The 27,919-nt window shown below is 40.1% G+C and overlaps 1 protein-coding gene across 3 annotated transcripts in view; it reads left to right on the top strand.

Moving 5' to 3' along the window:
* The window catches only part of LOC122815557 (NAD-dependent protein deacetylase sirtuin-3-like), a 994,530-nt gene that overhangs the window by 532,274 nt on the left and 434,337 nt on the right, over positions 1-27,919 (top strand). For all 3 annotated transcript variants that reach the window (XM_044088148.1, XM_044088146.1, XM_044088147.1), the window contains one exon: positions 8,148-8,339. In XM_044088148.1, coding sequence (XP_043944083.1) covers positions 8,148-8,339 — 192 coding nt within the window. The remainder of the gene's footprint in view (positions 1-8,147; positions 8,340-27,919) is intronic.

Genomic DNA, 27,919 nt, shown 5'->3' with positions numbered 1-27,919 from the left:
CAGAGTAGTAATCATTGTAGTGGATCATTGCACTCCAGTGCTTTGATTTCAAGGAGTATGTAAGGCTACAATTATAGATTGTAGTCATGTTTTGTATTCATGTAAGTTTTTTCCTTGTGCTGTTAGTGTTGGGTAGAGTTTAAAGTGCTATGCTGTCTATAGCCTGTTAAAAATGCGGGGGGTGTTTGCTGGAGCAGTTGAAGGTTTACAGTCTACAGATTTCCTGAGGTAGTAGGAATAGGGTTAACAGAAGTTTAAGCTCTTATTAAAATGCCCAGTTTTAAGATGGCATTATGATTTGTTGTGAAAAGCAAACATTTCTTTGAAACAGTAGAAGGATAGCCTTACTAGGACACATTGTACAACCTGAGTTTTTGGCCGGTGGGACATGGGATGTGCAGAGTAATTAACTGTCAGATTAGTGAAGTTGGAATGATGATGATGGGTTAAAAGACACTAGTTTTCAAATGTCCGCAGCTTTTTGGCAGATTTTTCAGGGTGACTGGTTGAAACCCTCTGTCAGTCCTGTTTTTATTGAAAATTAATTCATTGAAATGTTTGAAATTTTTTATGCAGGGTGCTTCTCCCCTATTTGCACTTCTGTCCTTAATATAATCATCTGTGTGGTCACTACATATGATTTCCCATCTTACATTTGGAGGGGAACATGATTTGACCCATTAGGTCAAACGCATTGGCCACACAGGTATCTTTTAGTTGTTTAACATACCTCCCTTTGGCAGTAACCGTATAACCCAAGTGTTTGCACACTAGGAATTAGAGCATGGTGGCCCTTTCACACTCACGAACATTGAGAAGTAAGGAGATAAGTTGTGATCCTTGCTGGGACTTGAAGGACATTGACCCTTTCAAGCCTAAAACACCTTTTTTGTATACTTTTAGTTCACATCCATACTATCTAATGACGTCTAGAATTTTTTTGAGTCTTGTTTCTTTAACTAAGTGACTTAGCAGCTAATACTAGGCAGCTTTAGAAAGGGTAAGGAGCTACCAAAATTATACTAAAACTGTTGGGTCTATGATGTCCTGCTGTGGAGAAATTTATCTTTGGCACTTAGTATTCATATTTTTATATTTATGTTCATAACTGAGACCTACATTTTCTTGAGATGTATGATGTGAAACACCAATCTGGGAGATTATAACTGAAAATGCTAGTTTATATCACACTATACTGAAAATACTGCTAGTTAATATTTCCATATGTAATTTAGAAACCAAGAGACCTACAAACTGTCAGATGTTGAAAACTGCACTGTAAGCTGCACATCTTGAGATCTCCAGTATTTGTAATGCTAATTATACAGATAAACATATGTTTACATATTTCTGTAAATAACTCAAACATGCACTTACAGAGGAATTTCTTGTCATGTGAAAACTTATGTCTGGTTAATAAAAATGTTCTAACAATTTGTGTAGGCTACAGTTTTCAAGATATGAACATTTGTCAAAGTTCAGAAAAATATTGGTGCATTATAATATATTACAATATTTATGGAAAAGTATATGAAATGCACTGACTATTATCACTGTAAAAAACTTTGCTAGTTGTACAATTTTAGTAGCTGTTATTGTTCACAAACATTTAGATCAGTTTATTTTTCAGAAAATAGTCTGGTAGGCAAGATATGTGTAAGCTGCAAGAGATGTAACATTCTTGCCACATAGGTGTTAATAAGTTAAGAGCAAAAACTAACCAAAATCAATAATGTTTGCTGTCTTTCTAAGAGGAATCTGTACTCTCACAAATGAAGTACAGTGCAAATGGCATTTGGGGTAGTATGGGTGGTATTTGAAAAGTTTGAGCTGAGTTTCATTTATGGTGGGAAGAAGAGAGTATCAGCTTGTGCTGATGTCTACTAATAGAAGTTGTCCAGGATTGCTGGGCAGGTGAAAAATAAGATTCCTGAAGACTGTACATGTTCCTTTTTCAAAATTATAGGAACAGGACTGAGTCTGCACTCTAACCTACCTGTTCTGTCTTCAGTTTTTTAGCAAGAGACCAACGATAACTGTGGAAGTTTTACATTAATGGATATTTTGAAGACACTGGACCTAAGGCAGAATGAATTCACACTAGAAAGTCATAACTGGCAGTCCAATCTGGGTTCTTTGCTTGGCTTCGTGGAACAGAGGGATGAATTTTAGAGAGAATGGTAGGGCTTAAAGAAAGAATCTTCATTATACCACTGATGTCTGTGTGAATGATTACTCCTCCTGGTTACCTGTCACCACAATGATTCTCCATCACTGCGAACAGGCTGATGATCAATGGGCAGTGGGTGAAAAAATTGAAAATAATCTGAGTTCTCTAGGGTAACCAAAGTGGTAGGTAAGGCATTTGACATGGTGAGAGGGAAGCTTGGGGAACAAATTAGGCAGGCTTTGAGTTGGTCATAGTTTGGTATAATATGTAAAACATCATGTAAACTAAAAGGCACAGGTTGAAAGCTTATAGTAAATGGAATATGTTCAAATGAAAGGTGGTTACTAAGGGGTTACCACAGAAAGTACTGGAGTTGATCTGTTTTCATTGCTATTACAAAAATGGTGTACAGCATCCCCAGTTCCATGGCCTGGGGTGGGGGGATCTGAGCCATGAGTGCTACACAGTTGTCCTGAGTTCAAGTTGTGGCTTGGGCGATGGAGGAGCTGGAGCAGCAGGGATTGAGAATGTTGGCCTTTGGCAGCACTCCTGTCTCAGGTGATGGGTTCAAGGGTTTTTGCTGGCAGTTGAGACATGCCCCTGTTGAGGCTTGCCTAGATGCTGTCAGCCTACTGTGGTGGGGGTATATATATGATGAACTTGGCTTCAGGGGTACTGATGCCTTGATATCATACTTAACTTTACCTAGTTACGGATTCACCAACCATACTTCTTGGAAATCCCAAACACTGCAAAGTATATGGTGCCTGCCCCCACGTTCTTGCATCTTAGAGGAGTAATAGCTTAGAGGTAGGAGAGAATGGGCTACTTGAAGACCCAGGCAAATATCCGTGGAAAGTGGTTGGGGACAAAAAAATGAATTGCTAATGACAACATGTAACAAAGAGCAACAAAAATGTGTAGAAACAATGATATGGAAAGACTTAAAGAATGGTCCAAAAATATAGGTGCTTATATTTATTTCAAAATGCAGTATATTGCATCTGAGAACTAGTAATGAGAACGTAATTGAAGTTGAAGCAATAACAACCAAAAAAGTAGAAATTAATTCCATAGCAGTTGTATCACAAGATGTTCATCACTGCCACTGTTGCAGTAGCTCTTAGGCTATATGGGTTGTTTCCTGCTCATTTCCACTCCAGATGCTAATTGGCTAATCCCAAGGTGAGAAACTTAGTCACAGTGAAGCTTTCTTCAGTAATTTCTTGCCTTCCTTTGAAGAAACATCTCTCAGGCTTCATGGGAACAGCAGTCTAAGAGCTTTGTTACTCACATAAGTCCCCATTGGGGAACCCTTCCTCTCATAAATTATTCCTTTTAAGAAAATTAAAATTTAATTTATTTTGAGAACAGTGGTACTTCCCTTTAAATAAACCTAGTTTTTTTTTTTTTGCAGTATTGAAAGTTTCCTGACATGGTCCATTCGTTTTAACTAGTATTGTTTGTTAATGTGTTTAGGGCTAATTTTATAAAAAAATATGTACTGCTTGAGTAAACTTTGAATTTTGTGAGACAGAAGAGTTTACAGAGAAATTCAGGGGATTTTAATTGTTAATGTAGTATTTATGCTTAACCCAGCCACTGGGGATGCACAAGCCAGTGCATTTCTTTGGGCCAGTCCCAAGCCCGGATAAATGAGGAGGGTTGCGTCAGGTAGGGCATCCGGTGTAAAATTTTGCCAAATCATACATGCAGACAAAAGTACACATATACATACCGGATCGGTCGAAGCCCGGGTTAACAACCTCCGCCACCAGTACTGTTGGCCAACAGGGTGCTGGCGGAAACTGGGCTACTGTTGGCCAAAGGAGGAGAAGAGGCGGAAGGCATGGCCGAAGGCAGGTAGAGGCTAGAACTGTGATAGTGAGGGTTGGAACTTTGAATGTTGGCAGTATGACTGGTATAGGGAGAGAGCTAGCTGATATGATGGCCCGAAGGAAGGTTGGTATATTGTGTGTGCTAGAGACCAGATGGAAGGGGAGCAAGGCTAGGTGTATCGGAGGCGGGTTCAAGTTATTTTATCATGGTGTGGCTGGGAGGAGAAATGGCGTAGGCATTATCCTGAAGGAACAGTATGCTGAGTGTTTTGGAGGTGGAAAGAGTATCAGCTAGAGTGATGTTTATGAAGCTGGAAATTGATGGTGTAATGATGAATGTTGTTAGTGCATATGCTCCACACGTTGGGTGTGCAATGGAGGAGAAAGAAAAATTTTGAGTGAGTTGGATGAAGTGGTGATGACTGTACCCAAGGGTGAAAGACTGGTGATTGGAGCAGATTTCAATGGACATGTTGGTGAAGGGAACAGAAGGGATGAGGAAGTGATGGGTAGGTATGGTGTTAAGCAAAGGAATGCAGAACGTCAGATGGTAGTGGATTTTGTGAAAAGGATGGACATGGCTGTGTTGAATACGTATTTTAACAAGAGGGAGGAGCATAGGGTGACATACAAGAGTGGAGGAAGATGCACACAGGTGGATTATATCTTGTGTAGAAGGGCCAGTCTGAAGGAGATTGGAGACTGTAAAGTGGTGGCAGGGGAAAGTGTAGTTAGGCAGCATAGGATGGTGGTTTGTAGGATGACATTGGTGATCAAGAAGAGGAGGATGAGTGTGAGGGCAGCACCAAGGATCAAATGGTGGAAATTGAAAAATGGTAATTGTGAGGTGATGCTCAGGGAAGAGTTAAGACAGGCACTGGGTGGCAGTGAAGAGTTACTGAATAGCTGGGTAACTACAGCAGAGCTAGTAAGAGAGATGGCTAGAAAGGTGCTTGGTGTGACATCTGGAAAGAGGAAGGAGGACAAGGAGACCTGGTGGTGGAATGAAGAAGTACAGGAGAGTATACAGAGAAAGAATCTGGTGAAGAAGTGGGATTGTCAGAGAGATGAAGAAAGTAGACTAGTATAAGGAGATGAGGTGCATGGCAAAGAGAGAGGTGGCGAAGGCTAAGGATAAGGCGTATGGCAAGTTGTATAAAAGGTTGGACACTAAGGAAGGGAGAAAAGGACCTGTACCGATTGGCTAGACAGAGGGACCGAGCTAGTAAAGATGTGCAGCAGGTAAGGGTGATAAAGGATAATGAGGGAAACGTACTCACAAGCGAGGAGAGTGTGTTGAGCAGATGAAAAGAGTACATGGAGGGGGCTGATGAATGAAGAGAGTGAGAGGGAGAGAAGGTTGAATGATGTGCAGATAGTGAATCTTGAAGTGCAGTGGATTAGCAAGGAGGAAATAAGGATAGCTATGAAGAGGATGAAGAACGGAAAGGCTGTTGTTCCAGATGACATACCTGTGGAAGCATGGAGGTGTTTAGGTGAAATGGCAGTGGAGTTTTTAACTAGATTGTTTAATGAAATCTTGGAAAGTGAGAGGATGCCTGAGGACTGGAGAAAGTGTTTTGGTACCGATTTTTAAGAATAAGGGTGATGTGCAGAGCTGTAGTAACTACAGAAGGATTAAATTGATCAGTCACAGCATGAAGTTATGGGAAAGAGTTGTGGAAGCTAGGTTAAGAAGGGAGGTGATGATTAGTGATCAGCAGTATGGTTTCATGCCAGGAAAGAGCACTACAGATGCGATGTTTGCTTTGAGAGTGTTGATGGAGAAGTACAGATAATGTCAGGAGTTGCATTGTGACTTTGTGGATTTAGAGAAAGCATATGACAGGATGCCTAGAGAGGAGTTGTGGTATTGTATGAGGAAGTTGGGAGTGTCAGAGAAGTATGTAAGAGTGGTACAGGATATGTGCAAGGGTAGTGTGACAGCGGTGAGGTCTGCAGTGGGAGTGACTGATGCATTTAAGGTGGAGGTGGGATTACATCAAGGTTCAGCTCTGAGCCCTTTCTTATTTGTAATGGTGATGGACAGGTTGACAGACGAGATCAGACAGGAGTCCCCGTGGACTATGATGTTTGCAGATGACATTGTGATCTGTAGTGAGAGTAGGGAACAGGTGGAGCAGACCCTGGAGAGGTGGAGATATGCTCTAGAGAGAAGAGGAATGAAGGTCAGCAGGACTAAGACAGAATGTGTGTGTGAATGAGAGGGAGGATAGAGGAATCATGAGGATGCATGGGAGTAGAGGTGGTGAAGGTGAATGAGTTTAAATACTTGGGATCAACACTTCAGAGTAATGGTGAGTGTGGAAGAGACATGAAGAAGAGAGTACAGGCAGGATGGAGTGGGTGGAGAAGAGTGTCAGGAGTGATTTGTGACAGACGAGTACCAGTAAGAGTGAAAGGGAAGGTCTACAACAGTGTAGTGAGACCAGCTATGTTATATGGGTTGGAGACAGTGGCACTGACAAAAAGGCAGGAGTCAGAGCTTGACGTGGCAGAGTTGAAGATGTTAAGATTTGCACTGGGTGTGATGAGGATGGACAGGATTAGGAATAAGTATATTAGAGGTCAGCCCAGGTTGGAAGGTTTGGAGACAAAGCCAGAGAGGCAAGATTACGTTGGTTTGGACATGTGCTGAGGAAGGATGGCAGAGTATGTTGGGAAAAAGATGCTAAGGATGAAGCTATCATGTAACAGGAAAAGAGGAAGGCCTAAGATAAGGTTCATGGATGTGGTGAGAGAGGACATGCAGGTGGTTGGTGTGACAGAGCAAGATGCAGAGTACAGGAAGAAATGGAAACGGTTGATCTGCTGTGGCGACCCCTGACACGGGAGCAGCCGAAAGAAGTGGTGTAGTATTCATGCTTACTTCCTGGTAACCTACCTACCATATTTATTTGTGTGTGCATGTGTGTGATTGTATATTTGAAGAATACTGACATGGGAATTATGTTCTACTTTTTGTTTACTTCTAATTTACAAGAATTGGGAAAGTGAGTATAACTCTGCTGCTTGTGAACATTTAGGGACAGTTTACCTTGCAATGTGTTCCAGCTACACTTATTACTTTTGTTTTTTTCTTCCCCAGTTACAATGTGGATACTCAGCCCATTCTGTCTGGCTTTTCTCCCACAGTACTTTTTAAAGAAAAAATCACTAAGAAGTTCATGTCATTATTGTGGATTCAGCCTACACTTCTGCCAATAGTTGGTGAACCTGCAGTGGCCATTGGTTGTTCCTCACCACTCACTCATCTCTCCAGCTTTCTCTGTTGTGGTCCCTTTGGCCAGCATGAACTGGGGGTCAGGCACATCCTCTGGCTGTTCCAGTGTACAATACAGGCATGGGAGAAACCTCTTTAGTTCTGGCAGACAGTCCAAGAGATTCTTCTCTGCGTTATCAAGCCAAGAGACTATTGTATTAGGCAGCAGTCCCTTAGTCAGTCTTCTGCAGGGACTCCTATTGAGAAAAAAATAAAAACAAGCAAGTTATTACTGTTAAACAATGAGTTTCTTCTTTAGGCTTGATAGGCATTTCAGCCAATGAATCCTGATACACAAAATATTTACACGTGGGCATCTCCTCTAAAGTTATTCCTGGGGAAACAGGGTGTTATAACTCTGATTTTTCACAGAGAGAGGATTTTTTTCTCTCTTGAAATTTCCAAGCTCAGCTGTCTGATTGTGAAGAAAATTTAAATCCTTATCCTCCAGCAGAGGATTTTTTTCTTAATCAGACCACTGTCAGGATGAATGTGGTATTTTATGGGAAGAAATAGATGATTCCCCTGAATTGAGGAGATATTGCATGTCGCAAATGGATATACCTCATTTCTCTCTAATCTCTCTTATGTTGCCACCTGGGTACTTGACAGAGGATGCATTTTTGTAATCTAGAGCAGACACAGGGTGATGTTCCACTTGTGTGCGCTATAATCATTAGCTATGCAGAGGTGTCCCTGAAAAATAACAGTGGTCAGGTCTTTGAGATGATGGTGCTATAGCACTGGAAACATTTTCATTTGTATTTGATAAGTGTGTAATAAAAAATGGGTGCATTTGACTTTGAACATTATGAATTTTATAGCATGCTTGATTAAAAAAAATGTTCCTTTTCAGGAAAGGATATTCACCAAAGACTACTCCAGTCCCAGCAGTGAAAGAACCTTTAGGTCGCAAAGCAGTCTTCAGTCGAAACCGAATTGTTAACTTAGCTGACATTGCAGCTCTCATACAGCGTAACTATTGCCATAATATTGTTGTAATGGCTGGAGCAGGAATCAGCACTGCTAGTGGAATCCCTGACTTCAGGTATGTTCATGCTAGATATCCCTTTTAGTAACTGGCTATTGTATTTGCATGTTGTGACAATGTGAGGTACTTCTATCTGTGCCAGGGAGAATAGGGCAGTGCATGTGTAACATATGCCAGCATAGTTAGCTGGAGTTTTGTAAATAATTGTGTCATTTGGCTGTCATACTGACTTGCACAGATGCTTATGTTAAAAATGTATCAACGGTGTTATTTTAACTGATTAAATGTATATGTTTGGATAGAGAATATTGGAAAGGAGGAATGGAAGTTTTTGAAATTGTTCTGTAATTTTCAGGTGCTGCAATGGATCTTAGCAAAGCTCTGAATGTGTATTTTACCAGAGTCAGGTGGCCAAATGTAATTCTATAACCAGCACTGAGAGGATGGAACTCTCGCAGCAGCTTATTTTGTTTTTTTTTGGAACCTGATATAAAGACCTGTGACAATTATCGCAGTCAGTTTAGTTGGGTTAGTAGAGTTCACTTCATTTCAGTTTAGATTTAGTTTGAAACTCATCACTTTGCCTTGTGGAAGTAAGCATCTTGGCATCTAATCTTGCCTTGCTGCATTAAGTTAGCTAGGGAACAGTTATTCTCAGTCAGGAAATACAGTAAGATTAGTTAAGTATAGATTTTCTACCTCTGTTTGAATCTGTCCAACTGTGTTATTTTTATTTCTCCTGTGATTGAATTTAGATATTTAGTATTCTCGTGTGTTCTACTTTATTATCATTAAATATTTTATACCTTTCATTGTGGATGGTCTTTTAGAGAGTACTTTTAATGTCTTGAGAGTACTTATGCTTATTTTAGTGATGCCTTGGCCACTCCAAAAAGCCTGGCTGCTTTGGTTACACACTACCATTTATGTTGGTGTTGATTTTACTCCGCATAATTGGATACACTTGTAAGAGCCTGAGAGTGGTTGACTGGTGGCAGCATAGTTACCTTATAGTCTGGGCAGAAAGGGTACAGATAGTAAATCTGTACTAACCTTTCCCAGGAGAGTGTATGTGTGTGTGTCTGTGTGTGAAAATTAAATTCCCAGGTTTGGGTGTGTCAGCTACTTGGAACTGGGACATAGTGCTCCAAAGTGAGTCTTGTTTTGGATTTGGAAAGACAGAGAGTTCAGTCCCAGGTCTGGAACATGTTCCCTGTGTGCTCTTGGGGAAAATCGTGCTTGATGCAGAGAGCTGCATCTTAAAATACTGTGTAAATCCACTCCTGTTTTTAGTGACAGTCTCTCACTGGTGTCAGTGGTGAGGATTGAGGCTCCTTGATTACATGCCTGGGGTAAAGAGAGACTGTCGCACATACTGTGGCATCCAATCAGAATTCTGTCTTCATGGGTCTGTACTGCAGAACAGCAAGTCTGGTTACCACTAAGTGGAATGAAAATATCGGAGTAGATCCTCTGAAGAGAGTTGGGTGCTCTCTATTGAAATGTACCCTAGAGATTTTACATTCAGGTTGATGGCCAGTTGTATTATCTGTGTACCTGTTATGTCTTCTCCAATATAAAATGCAACTTTAAGTGAGCAAGTATGATTTATCATTTAGTTACATTTTGTTTACTGGATTAACCCTACTAAGCCAAGAGCCATTTGCAGAGGGGACCTGGGAAGAAAAAAAATACAAAAAAGTGCATGAAGGCATTGTAGTGGTGATTGAAAGTTGCCTCACGTGCATCATCCTTAGATGGTGCACATAATATTTTAAAAAATTAGCATATCTACACTCGTCAGAGTAAAATGTATGGATAGCAGCAATATCAAAGTATAACATCCGAAAAACAAATGCAGCCAGTAGTGTATGCAAGTCATCGTAAATATTAGATTGCAAAAGTGATCTCTTAGGTCTGACTGGTAGATCTTGGCTATTAAAGTAAGAAATGGATTGAATTAAGTGAGATTGAAAGAGCCCAATTTTATATGAAACCGGTAAGGAGGGTAGATTAAGTGTAGGAGAAATATTCATGTCATGCCTTGTGTGAAGCAGCTTCTAGGTGCATTGACTGTGGCCTTGATGGAGTTCTTGAAAATTTTAAAGTCAGTGTTTTATATTGTGTAGTAAGGAGTTCCAGCTGTGTGATAGAAATAAAGATGGTGCTTTTTAAACTACTGTTGAAAAGATTTTAGGCACAGCTCGAAGATCTTTAGAAGAGGATCTCCAGGTTATGATTGGGTTGCACCAATGAAGTATATCATTTAGAGCAGGGCAATTGTCAAAATGAGTTTGTGATGAAAATATGATAATTAAGATATGTTTTATCTGCGAAATAGTTCCAGTTTGTTGCATATCTGCAAATCGGTAACTGTTAATGCAACAATTTTAGCAATTTTTGTAGTATGCAGATTCAGGTTTGCTCTGTACTGATTTAATTAGATTGCCGAGAGTAGAGAAGCCATAGAATAATTTAGGTAGCAGAAAGGTGTTAGCTAAGGCAGTTTTAAAGGTAGGAGGCAAGCTATGCCAGTCTTCATATTTATAATGGATTTTGTTTTCTTCCTTATTAATAAGTGCACTGGTATTCATTTATATTAATTTTTAACCTGGGGTAAAACACAGATCCTATTGTATTATTTCAGGCTCTGCCTTGGAGAGCATAACAGAGAGATGATTAGGCATTATTCATATCTGCCTACCTGTTGTTCTTGTCTTCATGGCACTGTTATTTTTATTTGGTAATATGGAGTGCCCTTCTTGCAGGTATATTTCTCATATCCATCTTTGAATACCTGACATGACTAATGAATTGTTGATGCAGCACTTTACAGGACCACGGTGTCTGTTTTTTCCTGCACTTCCAGCATTTCACCCTTCTTCCAGGTTCATTTTACCTCCTTAATTGTTAGCTGCCTTCCAGTTAGTCTTGGCCTCATTCATTCCCTGCCAGTGACCGTGGCATGGGAAAAGGTGTGAGCTATCCAGGGGAAAGCAGTCATTTAAGCAGGAATGTGAGTTTGTTTGGTCATTGCCATTTGTTGACTGTCAGCCCAGTTGATTACAAAAGGCTGACCCAACCTGATTTTGAATACCAACAAAAACAGCCCAAGGGTCTTTTAATTCCCACCTTTGTGGGTTTCCTTTTTCATCTCTGCTAGTCCCCTGCCTAAAGAGCCTACAGTGAAGTTGGCATCGTTGTGAGCAGCAAGAATTTTCTGTATGTGGTGCAAACATCTTTCCTTGGTGACTGACTTGAAGTACTCCTATCACCACAGGGACCTACTATATCCACCCCCCCACTCCTTTTTAGCATATATGTTTTCGCCCACACATCACTGAGGACTGCCATCACTGGCTTAGGTTCATATGTTAATACTAAGCTTACAGATGGAGAGCCATCAAGAAGTTGCAGTACCTTTGTAGCAACAGTGGACTAGTTCCCCCTGGAAAGATGTACACTAATACTAAGCATACATTTGCAGTTACCCATCCGATATTCAAGGCTTGCTTTGAAGGTAGTCCTGGACGATACTTTGATGTGCAAGGGGAATCAAATATGAAGGCATTTGGTAAGAAACGTCACAGCAGCAGGTAGTGGTAATCTTACAGTCTGAGTTTAGGTATTTGGATTGAGTGTTTGCAAGACTGCTTCTCTGTGAAGGTGGAAAAGAATAAAAAGCATAGGGTCTTTTTTTAGCAAAATGTTAAGCAAATGTCATTTTTCAAGATCACATGTGAGACTGTAAAGAGAGAGAATGATTTTAAGTTGTTGGGGACCGCATAAGTGGCTTAAAACATTTTTGTGGGGAATCTTTGGGTACTGGATAGGTACCTTCCAAAGAGGGCATTGTATTTGATGATGGTTGTAATCATGAAGGAGCATAGCTGGACAAGGACAATGTTCATTTGATCACTGCTGCAGTAGCCTTCACTATATGGGTTATATCCTGCATAGGATATAACAGCTGATCGGCTTCCAGGGCTTACCTTCCACATACCCAGACTGATAGCTTGAGCAGAGCTGTTGAAAATCAATGGCTTGGACACCAAACCTTTTACAATGTTCCTGCTAAAGAGTACTCATTCTTACAGACTATCAAAAATCTGTGGATGGTAGAGTTCCTCCATTTCTAGGCAGGTAAGTTTTCTTTGGAGGAAAAAAAAATGTTTCAATTTGTTTTATGACAAAAGCATTACTTTTTTTGTAAAAGTGTGTTTTATGCTAGGAGTTCTGTTTTGGACTGTCTTGCAACCTTTAATTCAGAATGTGGTTCTGCTTTTTTATCTTGGTGTTAAACTTTTAAAAAGTGAACTTGAATTTACTTTTTTATGAAGAAAATTTTTTTATTTGTATTTTGAGGTTGGGTAAATGCATGATGTGCTTCTCATTGTGTTTTACTGTGTGAACACTATTTTTTGATGCTTCAGTTTTTACTGACTACTTCTGTCAGTGTTATTCAGACTTGGGCTTCTTTTTTGTCTTTACCATGGAATGAATTACTGGTTCCTTGGTTCTTCCTCCAGACACAGAAAAAAGAAAATTTCCAAGCAACCGTTGCTACTTCAACAGGCTATAAATTTGCCTTAGCCATAGATGGATAACAGTGCTCTGTGCATGTTTAGTTCCTCAGACCACTCATCTTTGGTTTCCTCTGCTGTAGTCCCTTCGGACACCATGAACCACACATCTGACATAGCCTCTGTGGCTATTGAAGTGTCCATAGCAAGCATGGGAAAACCACTTTTGTCTGCCTCAGAGGAAGGAGGGCGAGCACCTCTCTGCCTAACCAAACTGGGATGCCTTCAATACAAGGTTAATTTCTTGTCAGAAATCATTGCTTCTATGGAGATTTATGTTAAAAACTGTTTGTCTCATTTACTTTAGGCAGGGTTAATTTATTGAACTTAGCCTATGCTCTTACTCCTCTTATCGTTTTGTTTTTACTGGTAAAAGTTAAGAATTCTTATTTTTTTCTTTTTCTGAGGTTTTGTAGTGGGATGCACAGGAAAGTGGGAAGCGGCAGCCTGCTGCAGCTGAAAAGGCATAGAGACAGTATAAAGTTTCTCGGTTTTAGTTTTTTTTATTCTTTAATTCCAGAGCTGAGCTGACTGTGATTTCCTTGGGTAAATGGTAATCCCTCCCTATCTGGCTAGGATAGGAAAGCATTTAATGTATTTGGAGAAGGTGTATACTTTTGCCAAAATTATTTAGAATTCTTAGGAACATTATAGCTACTGCTCCCTCTTAGGAAAAATCTTCTCTGAATGCACTAAATGCTTGCATGTCTGAAGTGACTTAAATATTCTTTTGAAGTGTGCTTATAACTTATCTAATACTTCATGCAAAACAACTGCTACTGGAACTGTTATGAGAAAATTTGCATGGTTACATTCTCAATTTACCTGAGGATATAAAAGCTGAAATTTTGAATTCTGCTTTGGATAGTGAAGTTTTTGGACGATTTGCTACTGAGGTTCTGAAAAAGTGCGACGAGAGGAAAACTGAGTAAAAAGGGTGACTTGGATTTTTCTGCCTTCCTTCATGTTTTCTAAATGTTTTTCTCCTTCCAAGACCTTTTTATTAAAAGCAAAATAAGCCGACTTAGCAGAATTATGGCAAGCAGATATTGAAAAGCAATGGCAAGGAGGTTCCAAAAAGAAAGGAACTTTCCAGAAACTGGGGCAGTCCAACCATTCTGAATGAATATCTACACCCCCCTTCCCATCCCGGAAAATCTTTAAATCTTCCTCAAAATCTGACTCTCCATTTCTGTCTGTGGCAACAATCTTAGATGAGTTTTTGGAGTGATCCAGCAGGGTTACAGATGGCAGTGGGAGTCCTTTCCTCTTTTTCTGGGGATTCTTTCTCCAGCAGAACAAGTCTTTTACCCTGCCTGGCATTCAGCATCTCTGGACTGCATTACTCTACTCATAAAATCTCAGCCTACTTTAGTGAATGCTTTCTCTGCATCAAGACCTAAACTAATAGCAGTAATTTCTTACATTATGTTTACCTCTGGACCATGTGTTCATCATATTGATCACTGCTGGTTATATAGATTATATTCTGCATGGGATATAACAGTCAGCCAGCTTACAAAGCCTCAGGGCACCTTTCCAGTGTCTAGACCATTGGCAAGAGCTGAGCTGACTACAAGAGGTTTGGGCTCCAAGCTCTTTAGAACTTGCATGCCAGAGAGAGAGGCTAAGCCCCAAGAGGACATTGCTAGAAAAAAAAAACACATCCACACCCTGAAAATACCCCCCCCCCCCCAAAAAAAAAATCAAGGGAGATGTATGGAGGAAGTGGCTACAGCAGCAGTGATCATTAGAATAGTGACTATTGTGGAAATATTACTTAACAACTGCACTATGTTCATCATATTGATTACTGTTTCAGTGGTCTAAGTTACATGGTAGAATTCCATAGCTCAAAACTGGGAGGTGAAAGGGGAAAAGTTAAGGAGGCCCTGGAGAAAGGTCCTATCAAAGCATTACCTAGACCTGGAGATTTATAATCCTCTGTAAAAGCAAGTACAGAGGACTAAGTTGTTGCTTCTAGAATACATCCTAGCATCCAACCATTACCAAAAAGCCACAAATGAAGCCAAGGCCCTGCTATAGAGTGTGTGTGCCTTGCCCTGCCTGAAATAGTTTTGTTTTGGTGGGAACAACAAAAGGTAATAGCCCGGGGACTTCAGTGTGGTTGCACAATGAATAACAGCTTTAACTGTAGCTCTCACAGTGTGAAAACAGAAACTCAACAGAGAAGGCCAGTAGACTTTTGTGTTTATGGGTAAATTTTAGTTACTGGCTAAATGTACTGCCTGCATGCCAGGAAAAAAGAAGTACATGTCACCTGGAAAAAGTCGGCTACAAAAACTAAGGAAGAAACACTGACTGGAAAAAGTTCTGCAGTTGTTCAGAAAAAGCAATGTAACCTTCAGGCATGACTTCCAGTAACTTACAGGAAGATACAAGACAGTTGCACACAGTCCTGGTTAAAATCAAACGCTGATGGAGTATATCAACAGAAACAACAAAAGGCTGGAAAAAATGGAAGAAGCTTTAAACAGATATTCAGATGGGGTGATAAAGCTGCAAAAATCAGAGGTTGAAATAAAGAAAAGGCTGGATGAGTGAGACTGTTTGGGAAGAAATGTTTCAAAAATAATAGAATTAGAGGACAGAGCATGTAGGGAAACCTGAGATTTTCAGCTATACCAGAGAAGCTGGAAGGAACAGACTGCAATTGTTTTATGAAAGCACAAATAAACAACTGGGCTTGTATTCCACAGCAGGAATTTAGTTGAAAGGGCACATCATGTTTATGCTCCAAACCTGGCTATAAGAAAGCAACCTAGACCTTTAATAGCAAAGATGCAATCCTACCAGTAGAAGGAGATGATTCTGACAAAATTGTGGCAGAAGGACAAAATACTAAAAGTGGGAGACAGCAGAGTGTTTGTGGAGAATTTACTCATTGTACACCAGGCAAAAGAGGAGTAAATTTATTCCACTATTCAGGGAATGTTGAGATGTACCCGGCTGTCTTCAATGTATTCTTACCTTGAGGGACAAAATCATTTTTGATGATGTAGATGCTAAGGAGGAAATATACCAAAGTTTGTCCAGCAAAAAGTGAGCTGTGAAACAGGAGATTCTACTTCATGTTCTTCTGGTAATACAGACCACAGAAAAATTGTACCTGGGAAACATGAGAGTTGTCTAGAAGAATCGAGAGTATGTTGGAAATGAAACGGATACTGGATTTGGGAGATGGAGATGAAAAGTAATAAAACAAGTACTTTAATGTGGGATTACAGTGCAGTAATTATATTTGTGAACTATGACAGAGCAAGAAAATCTGGAAATATTGAACTTTTTCTGAACTTGTTAGACTTGTGGGGGACTCTAAAGTATATGCCCTACTTCATATCATTAATGTTTGGAAAAATGCTTTGGGGAGGAGAAGAGGGTAGACAGTTAACTGTGAGTAAAGAAAACTTTTTTTCTTAATGGCATTTTTGGGGTGTATGGTTTTCTTTGCATGCTATAAAGTCAGTTTTCTCAGTTATTTTTAAGTGTAATGGGGATTGTAAATAGGTGCCACTGTTCTTTTTTTCTTTTCTTTCTCCCTTATCTCTTTCTTCAGTTTTAAGAAATGTAGGCACTGCACTGTAAAAAAAAATCCTGGTTGAAAGGTCAAGGCAAAAGGAAAAATTAATGTTTTTTTTCTCATTCTTGCATGGGGAATGACTGGATTAAGGACTTTAGATTGATTTAGTAACATGTTTTAAGAGAAAGCAAGTAAATTAAAAAGAATACTGAATATTATGAGGCTTTTTTCTAACAAAATGAATGTATGCTTAGTAGTAATTGTGTATCTTGTCTCTAATGAGAAATTGGCTTTCTGGTTCTAATGTCTCCATGGAGACAATCTGATAGAAAAATTGGTTACAGTCTGGTGGAGGGTGATTAGCTGGGGAAAAAGAGAAACTGGCTAGGGGATAATGTTCTCTGAAACATTCAGTGTTTTTCCCAGCTAGGAAAACTATAAAGATGAGACAAAAGCAGACAGCACTTAGCAGAAACACATGCTATATCATGCATCTTACCATAGATAACCTTTCTTTTAGGTTAATTCAAGTACAAGTGTGTAGCTGTCAGTTTGGGACAATTGTTCCAATTAGGAGGGTAAAACTTTAATATTATGTACAGAGTGTTTGTGTGCTAGTATTAAATTAGGTCATTTTATCAATTTATCAATACCTATTTTATCAATAGGTTTTATGGGCTACTGGGGTTTTTTGTTTGTTGTGAGGGCTTTCCATAAAAGAAAAGGTTTTTGTAAGATGTGACATAGGCTCAAATGGATATAACAAGTAACAACTATATAAAAGTTCAAACTACCAAACAGCATATGCATGCAACACAAAAGCTGGAACTAGACATTTAACAAAAAAAGGAATTATACATAAAAGGTGGGAATAATAACTTTTTAATACAGTGATGCATTCTGTAATGTCTTTAAATGTCAATGGTCTCACAGATAAATACAAAAAAGAATAATGAACTATATTAAAAATGTAGAGTGTAAATAGTTATGTTACAGCAGAGACACTTGGAAAGGACTAAACGTCTGAATTTGATAAAGAAAGGTTTTCAGGATGGTTATTCAGTGGAATATCTGAGACAAAGGAAAAGAAGAGTACTTGCATTAATTGCAAGACGAGCTTCGATAGTGAGAAGAGGATAAACAAGGCAATAATGGTAGATTTTTAGTACTAAGAGGCTACTGACAAGGAAGGAGGATTACACACTGGCATGCATTTATATTTCACCTAAAGCTGCTATAATGGTGCTCAAGACACTTCTGGGAGAAACGTTCAGTTTTCAGCAAGGAATATTCTTATAGTGCCACCGTATTTTTAAACTCCACATTAATTTTATCCCACTTCCTAGCTGTATTTTAAGAAGAAATGTATATCTTCTCTAATAGTTCCTGAATAATTTCCACTACCCAATCCTTAATTCTCTTTTCGGCAGATAGGTGGGAAAGCACCAGTGACTCATTTTTATTTCATCACTCTGTTTTTTAGTTGTTGGTGCATGTAATGAAATAGTTATTGGGTATGTATCAAGAACTTCAATTAAATGCACATGTTCCTGTGAAATGTAAATTCTGTCTAGCCTAGCCCAGTTTTTGTATCTTGGGAATAATATTTAAATTCCCTGACTATTATTACTGAATTCACAACTTCCATGCCAAATATTTTAATAAATTTATTTTAAAAACTACCCGCCTTTGTTGTATTTTCCCTGCTGGGCCACCAATTTATCTTCACTGTTGCAAATCAAATTGTAATCCCCACCTGTAAGTAATATTCCTTGCTGAAAGCTGATTATTTCTTCCAGAATTTTCTTAAGCTCCATTATAGCAGTTTACAGTGAAATATAAATACATGCCAGTGTAATCCTCCTCCCTTGCCAGTAGCACGTTAGTACTACAAATCTACGATTATTGTCTTTTTTTTTTATTGCCATTAGAGCTCCTCTTGCAATTAGTACAAGTACTCCTCTTCCTTTGCCCCAGGTATTCCACTGAATAACCATCTTGAAAATTTCTCTTTATCAAATTCACATGTTTTGTTCTTTCCAAGTGTCTCCTGTAGCATAGCTATTTGCACTGTACATTTTTTTAATATAGTTCACCACTCTATATCTTTTTTCTATTTATCTGTGAGACCATTAATGTTGACATTATCAGACGCGTCATATACTTGAGAGAGATTATTATTCCCACCTTTAATGTATAACAGCTTTTTAAATGTCTAGCTTCAGCTTTTATGTTACATGCGTGTACTGTTTGGCAGGTTAATCTTTTATACAGTTGTTTCATGTCATCTCCATTTCAGCCTATGTCACATCTTACGGAAGTTTTTGTTTTATGAAACCCCTCAAACAAAAATGCACACACCTAATACTCCCTAAAACCTATTAACTTAATAATAACATATTGAAGTTTTACCCCCCCCCCAGCCCAAAGCGACAAATGTTCCAAACTGACTGCCACACACACAGACTCAAGCTAACCTAAAAGAAAGGTTATCCATACCAAGATGGATGGATATAGCCTGTGGTTCTATTAAGTGCTCTGTTTTTTTCTTAGCTTTATAGCTCTCAGCTGGGAAACACGTGAATGCTTTCGAAAACATTTTTTTTCCAAGCTGTTTCTATCAGATTGTCAGCTAGAGACATAAGAGCCAGGCACAAAACTGTTTACTGAAAATTATAAGGCTTTTTCTCTAGTATTCTTTTTCATTTACTTGCTTTCTTTTAAAACTTGTCACTAAATTAAGCTAATGGCCTTAACCAAGTCCATTCCCTTATGTAAGAATGACCAAAACCACACTAATTTTTATTTTGTTATGCTCTTCTAACCTGATTTTGTTTTTTTAATTGCAGTGCCTACATTTCTTAAAACTGAACAAGGAGAAGAGAGAAGTGAGAAAGAAACAAAAATAAAAAACAGGCGTGCCTATTTACATTATCCCCATTACACTTAAAAACAACTGAAAAACTTTATAACATGCAAAGAAAATCGTGCACCATTTAAATAGTACTATTAAGAAAATAATTTGTTTTACTTAGTTAACTTTCTCCCTCCTCTTCTCCTCTCTTGAGTATTTTCCAAACATTAGTGACATGAAGTAGGGCATATGCTTTAGTGTCCACTACACGTTTTAACAAAATCCAAGAAAGTCTAATATTTCCAGATTTGCTTGTTCTATTTCTGTTCATCTCCTTTTTCCAAACCCTGTCTCTGCTTCATTTCTAATGTACTCTTGATTCTTCTTGTGACCTCTTGTGCTTTTTTCCCCTCTCAAGCATTTTCCATTGAAACATTAAAAATTGTTTCACTGGCACAGTTTTTATGTGGTCTTTACCAGAAGAACAAGAGGGAGACTTTCCTTCTCTCTCACAGCTCACGTTTTCTTGGATAAACTTTTGTATTTCTTCCTTAGCATGTACTTCACCAAAAATATTTTTGTTCCTTGAGGAAAAAAAAATTGACAATGGCAGAGTGCAGCAGTTTGAATCTCGCACCTGCGTCTCGATATTCCCTGAATAATGGGATACATTTACTCCTCTTCTGTCTGGTGTACAATTCTCCACAAACACTCTGCTGTCTCCCACTTTTAGTTCTACCACTTTTGTTGAAATCAACTCCTCCTGCTGTTGAGATTGCATCTTTACTATTAAAGGACTAGATTGTTTAATCATAGCCAGGTTTGGAGCATACACATGATGTGCCTTTTTAATTAACAATTCCTGTTGTGGAATACTAGTCCAGTTGCTTATTTTTGCTATCATACAATTAATAGTCTGTTCCTTTCAGCTTCTCTGGTACAACAGAAAATCTGATTTTCCCTGCATGCTCTGTCCTCTAAGTTTTTTGAAACATCTTTTCCTGTGCAGTCTTCTATTCAGCCAGACTTTTCTTACTTTTGACCTGAGTTTTACAGTTTTTTCACCTTATTTTGAATATCTGTTTAAAGCTTCTTCTATTTTTTGAGCCTTTTATTGTTTGAGTTGATAATAGACCAGCAGTGCTTCATTTATTTTAGTCAGGTCTGTGTGCAGTTGTCTTATGTTTTCTTCTAGGTGTCTGGAGCTTGCATTGCTTTTTGCTGAACACCTAAAATACTTTTCTCAGTCAGTGTTTGTTCATCGCCTTTTGTAGCTGATTTTCCTTCAGCTCCTCTTTTTTTCTTTTTTCCTGGCATCGAGGGAGTGCACTTGCCAGTTACTGAAATTTACCCAGAAATCTAGATCCACTGGCTTTGTCTACTAAATTTCTGTTTTCACACTGGGAGAAATAGATTTAAGCTATTACTGAATGTGCAACCATCTTGGAAGTAAATTAAATTGAACAACTGATTGAAAGTTCCGAAAGATTTTTTTCTGTCAAGACAGTACCATTTGGGGAGTATCCATTCTTCAGTTCTGGCTTCAGAAAAGAACACAAGGAGATAGTTTGGCTAACAATAAACTCAGATACCACTTGGGTATAAAAGGATTAGTTCTCAAAGGAACCTTGTTTCTTTGGAAAAAGAGATAAAGTTAACTCCACTGTAAGACCTTGCAACTCAGATACTCGTCTTCAGAGGTCATACCAATAAGTAAGACCGTCTTCCATGTTAAGAACCTGAAGTCAGACATATGAACTGATTCAAATGGTGCAAGTGTTAACACAATTAAGATCCCAAGAAGGAGACGCTGATTTTCTGGGTGGTCTCTTATGTAACACCCCTTTTAAAAATATTTCCACACGAGACTGCATTGAAAGAGCGGGATCCATGGAGAGATGTGTTGAAATCGCTGACAAATGAACTTTCATCGAGGTATAAGAGAGACCATAGGCTACTAACTCTCACAAATATTGCTGAATCAGAGAAACACTAGCACTGAATGGGTGGTGGTTATTTTGTTGGCACTATCTAGAAAACTTTTCCATTTCCTTTTATATGATATATGATGTAGGATCATAACCTAATAGGAGATTACTAGGCTTAACGGCCCTAGAGCCTTTTATAAGCCTAGCCATTCATGCCCCAATTTTCCCAATTATCAGTGGCAGTGAGGTAAAATGGATTTATGTGCCTATGCTAAAGGGTATCTAAAAACTGTCCCTGTCCTTAAGAGCCACAGGCAACAAGCCAGGGGTAAATTTGTCATTTCCTATAATTGGACCAAATTGCATGTAAATAGTCTTTGGGAAGAGCTCTGTTTCACAAGAATGTTGGGGGTCTGTTCCAGAGAAAGAGTAATCTCTTGAGACACATGTCTGTCCCTCCAACAGGTTTAGATCTTTAGATCAGGTAATTCTGGTGTTTTTGTAAACATGTAGCAGATCTGTCAGGGTTGGCTCGTAGAACACCTTGTATGTTAGGCATAGATCGACCCCAGTAGTCTGTAGGAGACGGAGTACAAGGACGGGGCTTTGAGGCAGTCTACATTGGACATATTTGCACCCTGTATTCTTTTAGTGGGGAACCTCTGTGGCTGTTCCAGCTGTTGTAAATGCCTGGTCAGGTACATACCGAAGGGTGCATTGTTCTCTATGATTGGACTAATGAGGGCTAAGTATAGTGGGTTTGTAATTTCCCTACATCTGGATGCCATGCTCTAAGCTGCACCTCATATAAGGAGTTTCTCACTAACATTGACACATGGTGATCAAAGATCAGGTTACTGTCATCTTGAGTTCCCAAGTCCCTTACCACTACATCTACTCTTAAGGGAGTGTTGTTAGTGTTGTAATTTGAAGGGGAGGGCATCTTTCTAAAGGGTATAAGTATGCATTTTTTTTTGTTTTGTGTTTTAGGACATGTTTCTGGCACCAGTTATTTGTCCGTGTTAGACCTTTCTGGAGGATATCTACATCTTTGGGGGTTTCTGTGATTGTACCCAGCTTGCAGTCATCTGCAGATTGTTAGCCAAAGGTCCTCTATGTTTGCCTTGACTTCAGAGAATTATAGTCCAAACAGGAGAGGTCCCAGTACTGAGCCTTGAGAGGCATCACTGCTAACAGGCCTCTTGGGGGAGGAGGATTCCCCCACCCTAACTTCATGTGTTCCATCTGTGAGCTATTTGGCTATCCATCGGGTGACATAGGGAATTATGCCTAAATTTGTGAGTTTGTCTATAATATCTGAGTGAGGTATGGTCAGAAGAGTTTTCCAGGTCAAGATAGGCAGTGTGCACTCTTTTGCCTTTGTCCATGGCTCTAGTGACCTTCTCAAAAGTCCATCAAGTTCAGTAGGCATGATCTGGCCTTGGCAAAACCAAACTGGTATGAGTCCATTGTTTGACGACTTCCTATGTCTTTATCAGCAGGTCCACAATCATTTTTTCCAATGCCTTGAATATGACTAGTCATATTTATGGGACTTGTAGGTTCCTGAGTCTGTTGATGGTCCAACTTTGTTTAGCGAGATGACAGTTGCAGTCCTCAATTCCCTAGGGGTGAGGCCTCTGGAGGCTGTGGTTGGATAGTGGGCCTGATAGGTCATGTTTCAAGCTATTTAAGAGGCATCCTGGACTATTATCAGTATCCAGTGATGGAGTGCTTTTCGCTTTGCAGAGTGCAGTGAGGACTATTTAGTGGTAGTTTGGGGAGAAATGGTAGAGGGTATTTTCCTGCGGGGAGCTGGGGGAGACAAGGTAGTGAAACTGGAGCTAAATTTGTCAACCAGCAAATTTGCTGTATCCTCTGGTTCAGTAGAGGAAGTTCCATTTACTATTAGTTCAGTACACTGTTTGGGTGTTCCCTTTAAGGTTGCATACATAATTGAAAAATGCCTTATGGTTATCCTTAACTTGGGAAACTTTTTTGCCCTAAAGTTGTGTGGACTTGATTAGTCCCCTTAGTGGCTTGCTGAGACACATGAGAGAGTTTTGTTTTGGGCATAGGCCTTCCTATTTCTGGACAGGATTTATCTTCTTTTTGTTGTACAACCTATTTATACTGTGGTTCCACCAAGGGGGCTCATTTTCGGAGTTTGTCGGTTTAGTACTGGTGTTTTTATGAATTTATTTATATGGTTGTACAGGGTTTCCATAAACACTCTGGCACAGACCACTGTGTTCTCTGACTTTGGGGGAGGGGGCTTGAAATTTAGCTAGGCCTTCACTTTATAGGAGGTAGTTAGCCTTGGAAAAGTTCTGAAAGGTTCTGGGTTTGCTGGGAGTTAAGTCTTCATATTTATCTCATGGGTTACCACTATTTGGACTGATCTGACCAGTGAGGACATTACACAAGTGGGGTAGAGTGTTCCCTCTTATTTGTGACTACCAGATCCAGGATATTTGCACCTCTACTATGTGTGTAAGACTAGCTGTTCCAGGGTGTTTGCATTTACAAAAATCCAGGAATCTTGAGTCTGCATGTTATTGTTGGTGTATGTTTCCCAGTTTATTGTGGGATAGTTTAAATTGCCCATGAATATGGTGTTGGGCTGAGTTGCAAGTAACTCCAGTACATTCAAGCATGTTGTATGATTATCCTCAGTCATATACAGGGACCTATAGCTAGCATGTATATGCTATTGAACTTTACCTAAGGTTAGTTAGGCATAGTGTAGCTCAAGCATGTCATATTGTTTGATGAATCTTGGTGTGCTTATGTTTGTATGTAAATTGATGCACCTCCACCTCTTGTGCCTTCTTGTGCAGTAGCTGGTCTAAATGTGTGGAAGTTATTTTAGCCTCATACCTCCAAGGGTGCCTTCCATGGCTTTAAACCATGCCTCAGTAATTGCACAGATGTCAACACAGGGTAAGAAGTGCTTCCAGGGAGTGGAATTTCTTGTTGAGACTGCTATCATTGAACAGTAACATTTTTAGTGCAGCTTGTAGAATTTATTTTGGAAGGTTTATCAGACTGGCATTGCATAAAAAGGCACTGTAGGGGGTGGATAATGTTTTGTCAGGTATCCAAAAACCTAGTGGGGACAGATGCAGACCATCCCTGCAAAGTAGCATGATCTATTGATCATGACCTCCCAAACTGACAAATACTGGACCCCCTTAGAATGACACCAGTAACTAAACCATTTGTTAGTTAATCATCTTCTGTTTATATTATGGTATCAGCCTTGCAAAAGGTAGAATTCTGCTCAGTGCTAGGTTCATACCTGCCTGGGACAACACAGTCTGAAAGCTCCATCAAGTCTCTCCCCATGCAGTCCAGGGTGGTACATCTCAAGTCATTAACACCAACATGGACTATGACAGAGTCATACTGGTACTTGTGGTTCAATGTATTGAGTGCATGTGTGATCTGTCTGATCCGTGCCCCTGGTAAATAACTGACCGTGACTGTCTCCTTGCTCAGCCTGGTGAGGAGGGCATCAGTGTATCTCACAATAGTCTCTCCAATCTCCAATATATTGGGTTGTGTGGCAGTTTTGCCTTAAGCATTTAAAGGTTTTATTCTGCAACATCTCCAGTGAGAACTAGCCCTGCCATTGAGCACCCTACTCAACCATAGCCAAGTACGGGCTTTATTCCAGAAGGGTGGAGAACTGCCATTGTCATCTCTTTGCACAAAGGTGGTGCCACTACTGACCCTGGAAACTGTCGCCCCATTAGCTTGACAAGTCTGATCTGTAAGGTCATGGAGCGTATTATTATGCATCTCATAAGCAAGGGCATATGCAATCTCCAAGCACCAGGTTGGATCTGTCAAGGACAAATTTTGCCTGTTGAACCTGGTTGACCTCTTTGAGACTGTCACCAAGGCACTGGATGAGGGAAAGTCAGTACACACAGCTTAACTTGACTTGGACAAAGCCTTTGACACAATTCCCCATTTGGGCATCATTGAAAAGCTGACAGAACTTGGTGTAAATCCGTATGTCATCATCTGGGTGCCCAACTGGCTCACTGATAGGACCCACAAGGTCAAAATAGGTTCCACTACCTCCGATAGCATACCTGTCACTACTGGTGTCCACCAGGGATCCGTCTTCGGACCCCTATTGTTTGCTATCTACTTCTCAGAGGTCCAGGAAAAGACAAAAGGCCTGTGGCTGACCAGGTTTGTGAACAACTGTAATTGGGTGCTGTCATTGGCTCCCCAAATGATGTTAACATAGTCCAAGAGGGTCTCACAACAACAAATGACTGGTGCCAAACTCATGGCCTAAAGTTAAATGCAAAATGGTGTATTATCATACCATTCATCAAAAACATGGTCCCTACTGATTACCACATCAGCGACAAACCCCTAAGCACACAACCTGTGCTCAGAGACCTGGGTACACAAGTCAACAACAATGTCACGTTTGGCCATCATGTAGTGGCAGTGGTCAGAGAAGGCTTTTACTTGGTTCATATCATAAGTAAAGGGATCACATCTAGAAAAAAAGGAGGTTATTACCTCTCTATACTCCTCCCCCATTAGGGCAATAATTGAGTACAATGGCCCATTTGGTATGTACCTCTCCAAACATCTGCACCAACTGGAAAGGACACAGAAGTACCTCATAAACAGAATCCATGTCCTCCAACACCTGTCCTATGTGGATAGGCTCAAATCAGCCTCACTCTACTCTGTATCATACAGATTGCTCAGAGGTGACCTGTCTCTTGCCTACATGGCAATCTCAGACCCTACTCTAGTACAGATGATCCATATCTGTTGTTCTAACTCCTCGCGTAGCACTCACTCAGAAGTCTTGTATCTAATATGTGACATTAACAAACCCCCCCAGAGAGACAGATGGTCTCCCACAGGCTGACCTGTCTCTGGGATACACTCCTCATACATATCAAACAAAGTATGTCACTGATCCTCTTCAAGCACAACCATGATGAGTGGATAGCCAACCAAACATTCGTCCCAGGGGTGCCTCCCTCATTGACAGGGCTGACAGCTGCTGATTGTGGTGTTTTTCTTTTGGGGATATACTCTGAGCTAGGCTTGTAAGGACCCCAGAGTCATTAGCTTACTAATCTCCTGTGATCCTATGAACAGGTACACTCAGAGGTGTGAAGTCCATAACCCTTAAGCAGTATTCTACCATCGCCCAAAATGATGCCTCAATACAAACAGAAAATGATTGACATTAATGAGTGGCTTACTTTCTGGTGACGTCCCAGGGGGATCCAATATCTGACAACCTGAGAACATAATGCTGCTTTGCTACAGATGGCCTGCATACGTCTCCCTAGGGCTTCAGGCAAAGGCCCTTGCTTCCCCCATAGTGGCTGTTTTAGGGAAAATCATGAGGTCAATACTACCAACATGGAACTCTCATCAAAATGCAAATTAAAGGTCATGCTGCTAAACGCTAGGAATCTAAACATGAAAATGCACTCATTGCAAGCATTCTTAACCCTAGAAGATGCTGACATTTGTGCACTCACATAAACCTGACCCACAGCTGTGGAGAGCGAACCATCCTTACCTGGTCACTCATCCTACCACACAGCCAGACCCCAAAATGTGGCCAGAAAAGCCAAAGGAGGCAGACTACAAATATAATATGAAATAGACACACACTCCAGGCTAGTCCAATAGTCTGATGCACAAGAGAGACTCCAGCAAAAATGTAACCGTTGACAAGACCCCTATTCAAATTATAGTTGGCTACAGGCCAACATATTTCACTCAGGATGGCCACCCCACCTATCTGGCCCTCTACAAATCTATCAAGATTCAACCCTTTACCCTGATCCTGGCTGACTTTAATTACCCAACCATAGATTGGACATAGCCATGCCAGAACAGAAATGCACAGAGATTCCCCCATCTTCTCAATGCTAAATCCTTTGGACAGCTACTTGATACCCCCACAAGATGTGATACATATGTTGGAAATGGTAGTAACCAACATTAGTAACCACTGCAGCTCCCCTATGGTATCACCCTCCCTGGCCAGATCTGACAAAAAAGCAGTCAGGTTCGATATCGCCATCTCCCTTGACTACTCTCTAGTTATGGTAAAATGGGAATGTCTCCCTAGCTGATCACAACAACCTGAGGGATGGTATAAACAGCTGCACAGCCCCCTCCCCCACTGGATGAACAGGCACCAATGTCAAAATGTACACCATAGTACTATGCTAGTATATATAGATACATGGAATCAGGAGTACATGACATGACAAGACAACATTATCCTCTGCAAGGGAGAGTACACCTGTCTGGAAACATCTGCGATAAAGGAGCTATATAACAAAAGAATACCATTGTTGTCCAGGACCAAAAAGGAGCAGCCTTAGCCTGAACAAGCAAATAACAGCAGTACTGAAATCCTCTAAAGGCAACTCTGACTCCAAATTGCCCACATCTAAGACAGACAGATCAGAAGGCTTTCTTCACATATGTCTACAGTCTAGAAGGAAGCTTCCAGATATGTTCAGAACTGGTGGTCAAGGACAGCGCATACACAAAAGCTGAAGATATAGCCAATCTACTGGCTGACAGATTCAGCAGAAATGTCTACCCTCTGCCCCCACCATCAGTAAAGCAGGACATCCCTAGTACCTGCCCACCCACCCCTTATCACTGTCAAAGGCAAAAAGGCACCCTCCATAGGATCTGAATACATCCAAGGC

Source organism: Protopterus annectens, chromosome 11.part0, assembly GCF_019279795.1.
Source record: "Protopterus annectens isolate FY-2018-M chromosome 11.part0, PAN1.0, whole genome shotgun sequence".
Lineage (NCBI taxonomy): Eukaryota > Metazoa > Chordata > Ceratodontiformes > Protopteridae > Protopterus > Protopterus annectens.
Note: the sequence above shows the minus strand (reverse complement) of the source record. Positions and strands in the feature narration are given on the sequence as shown.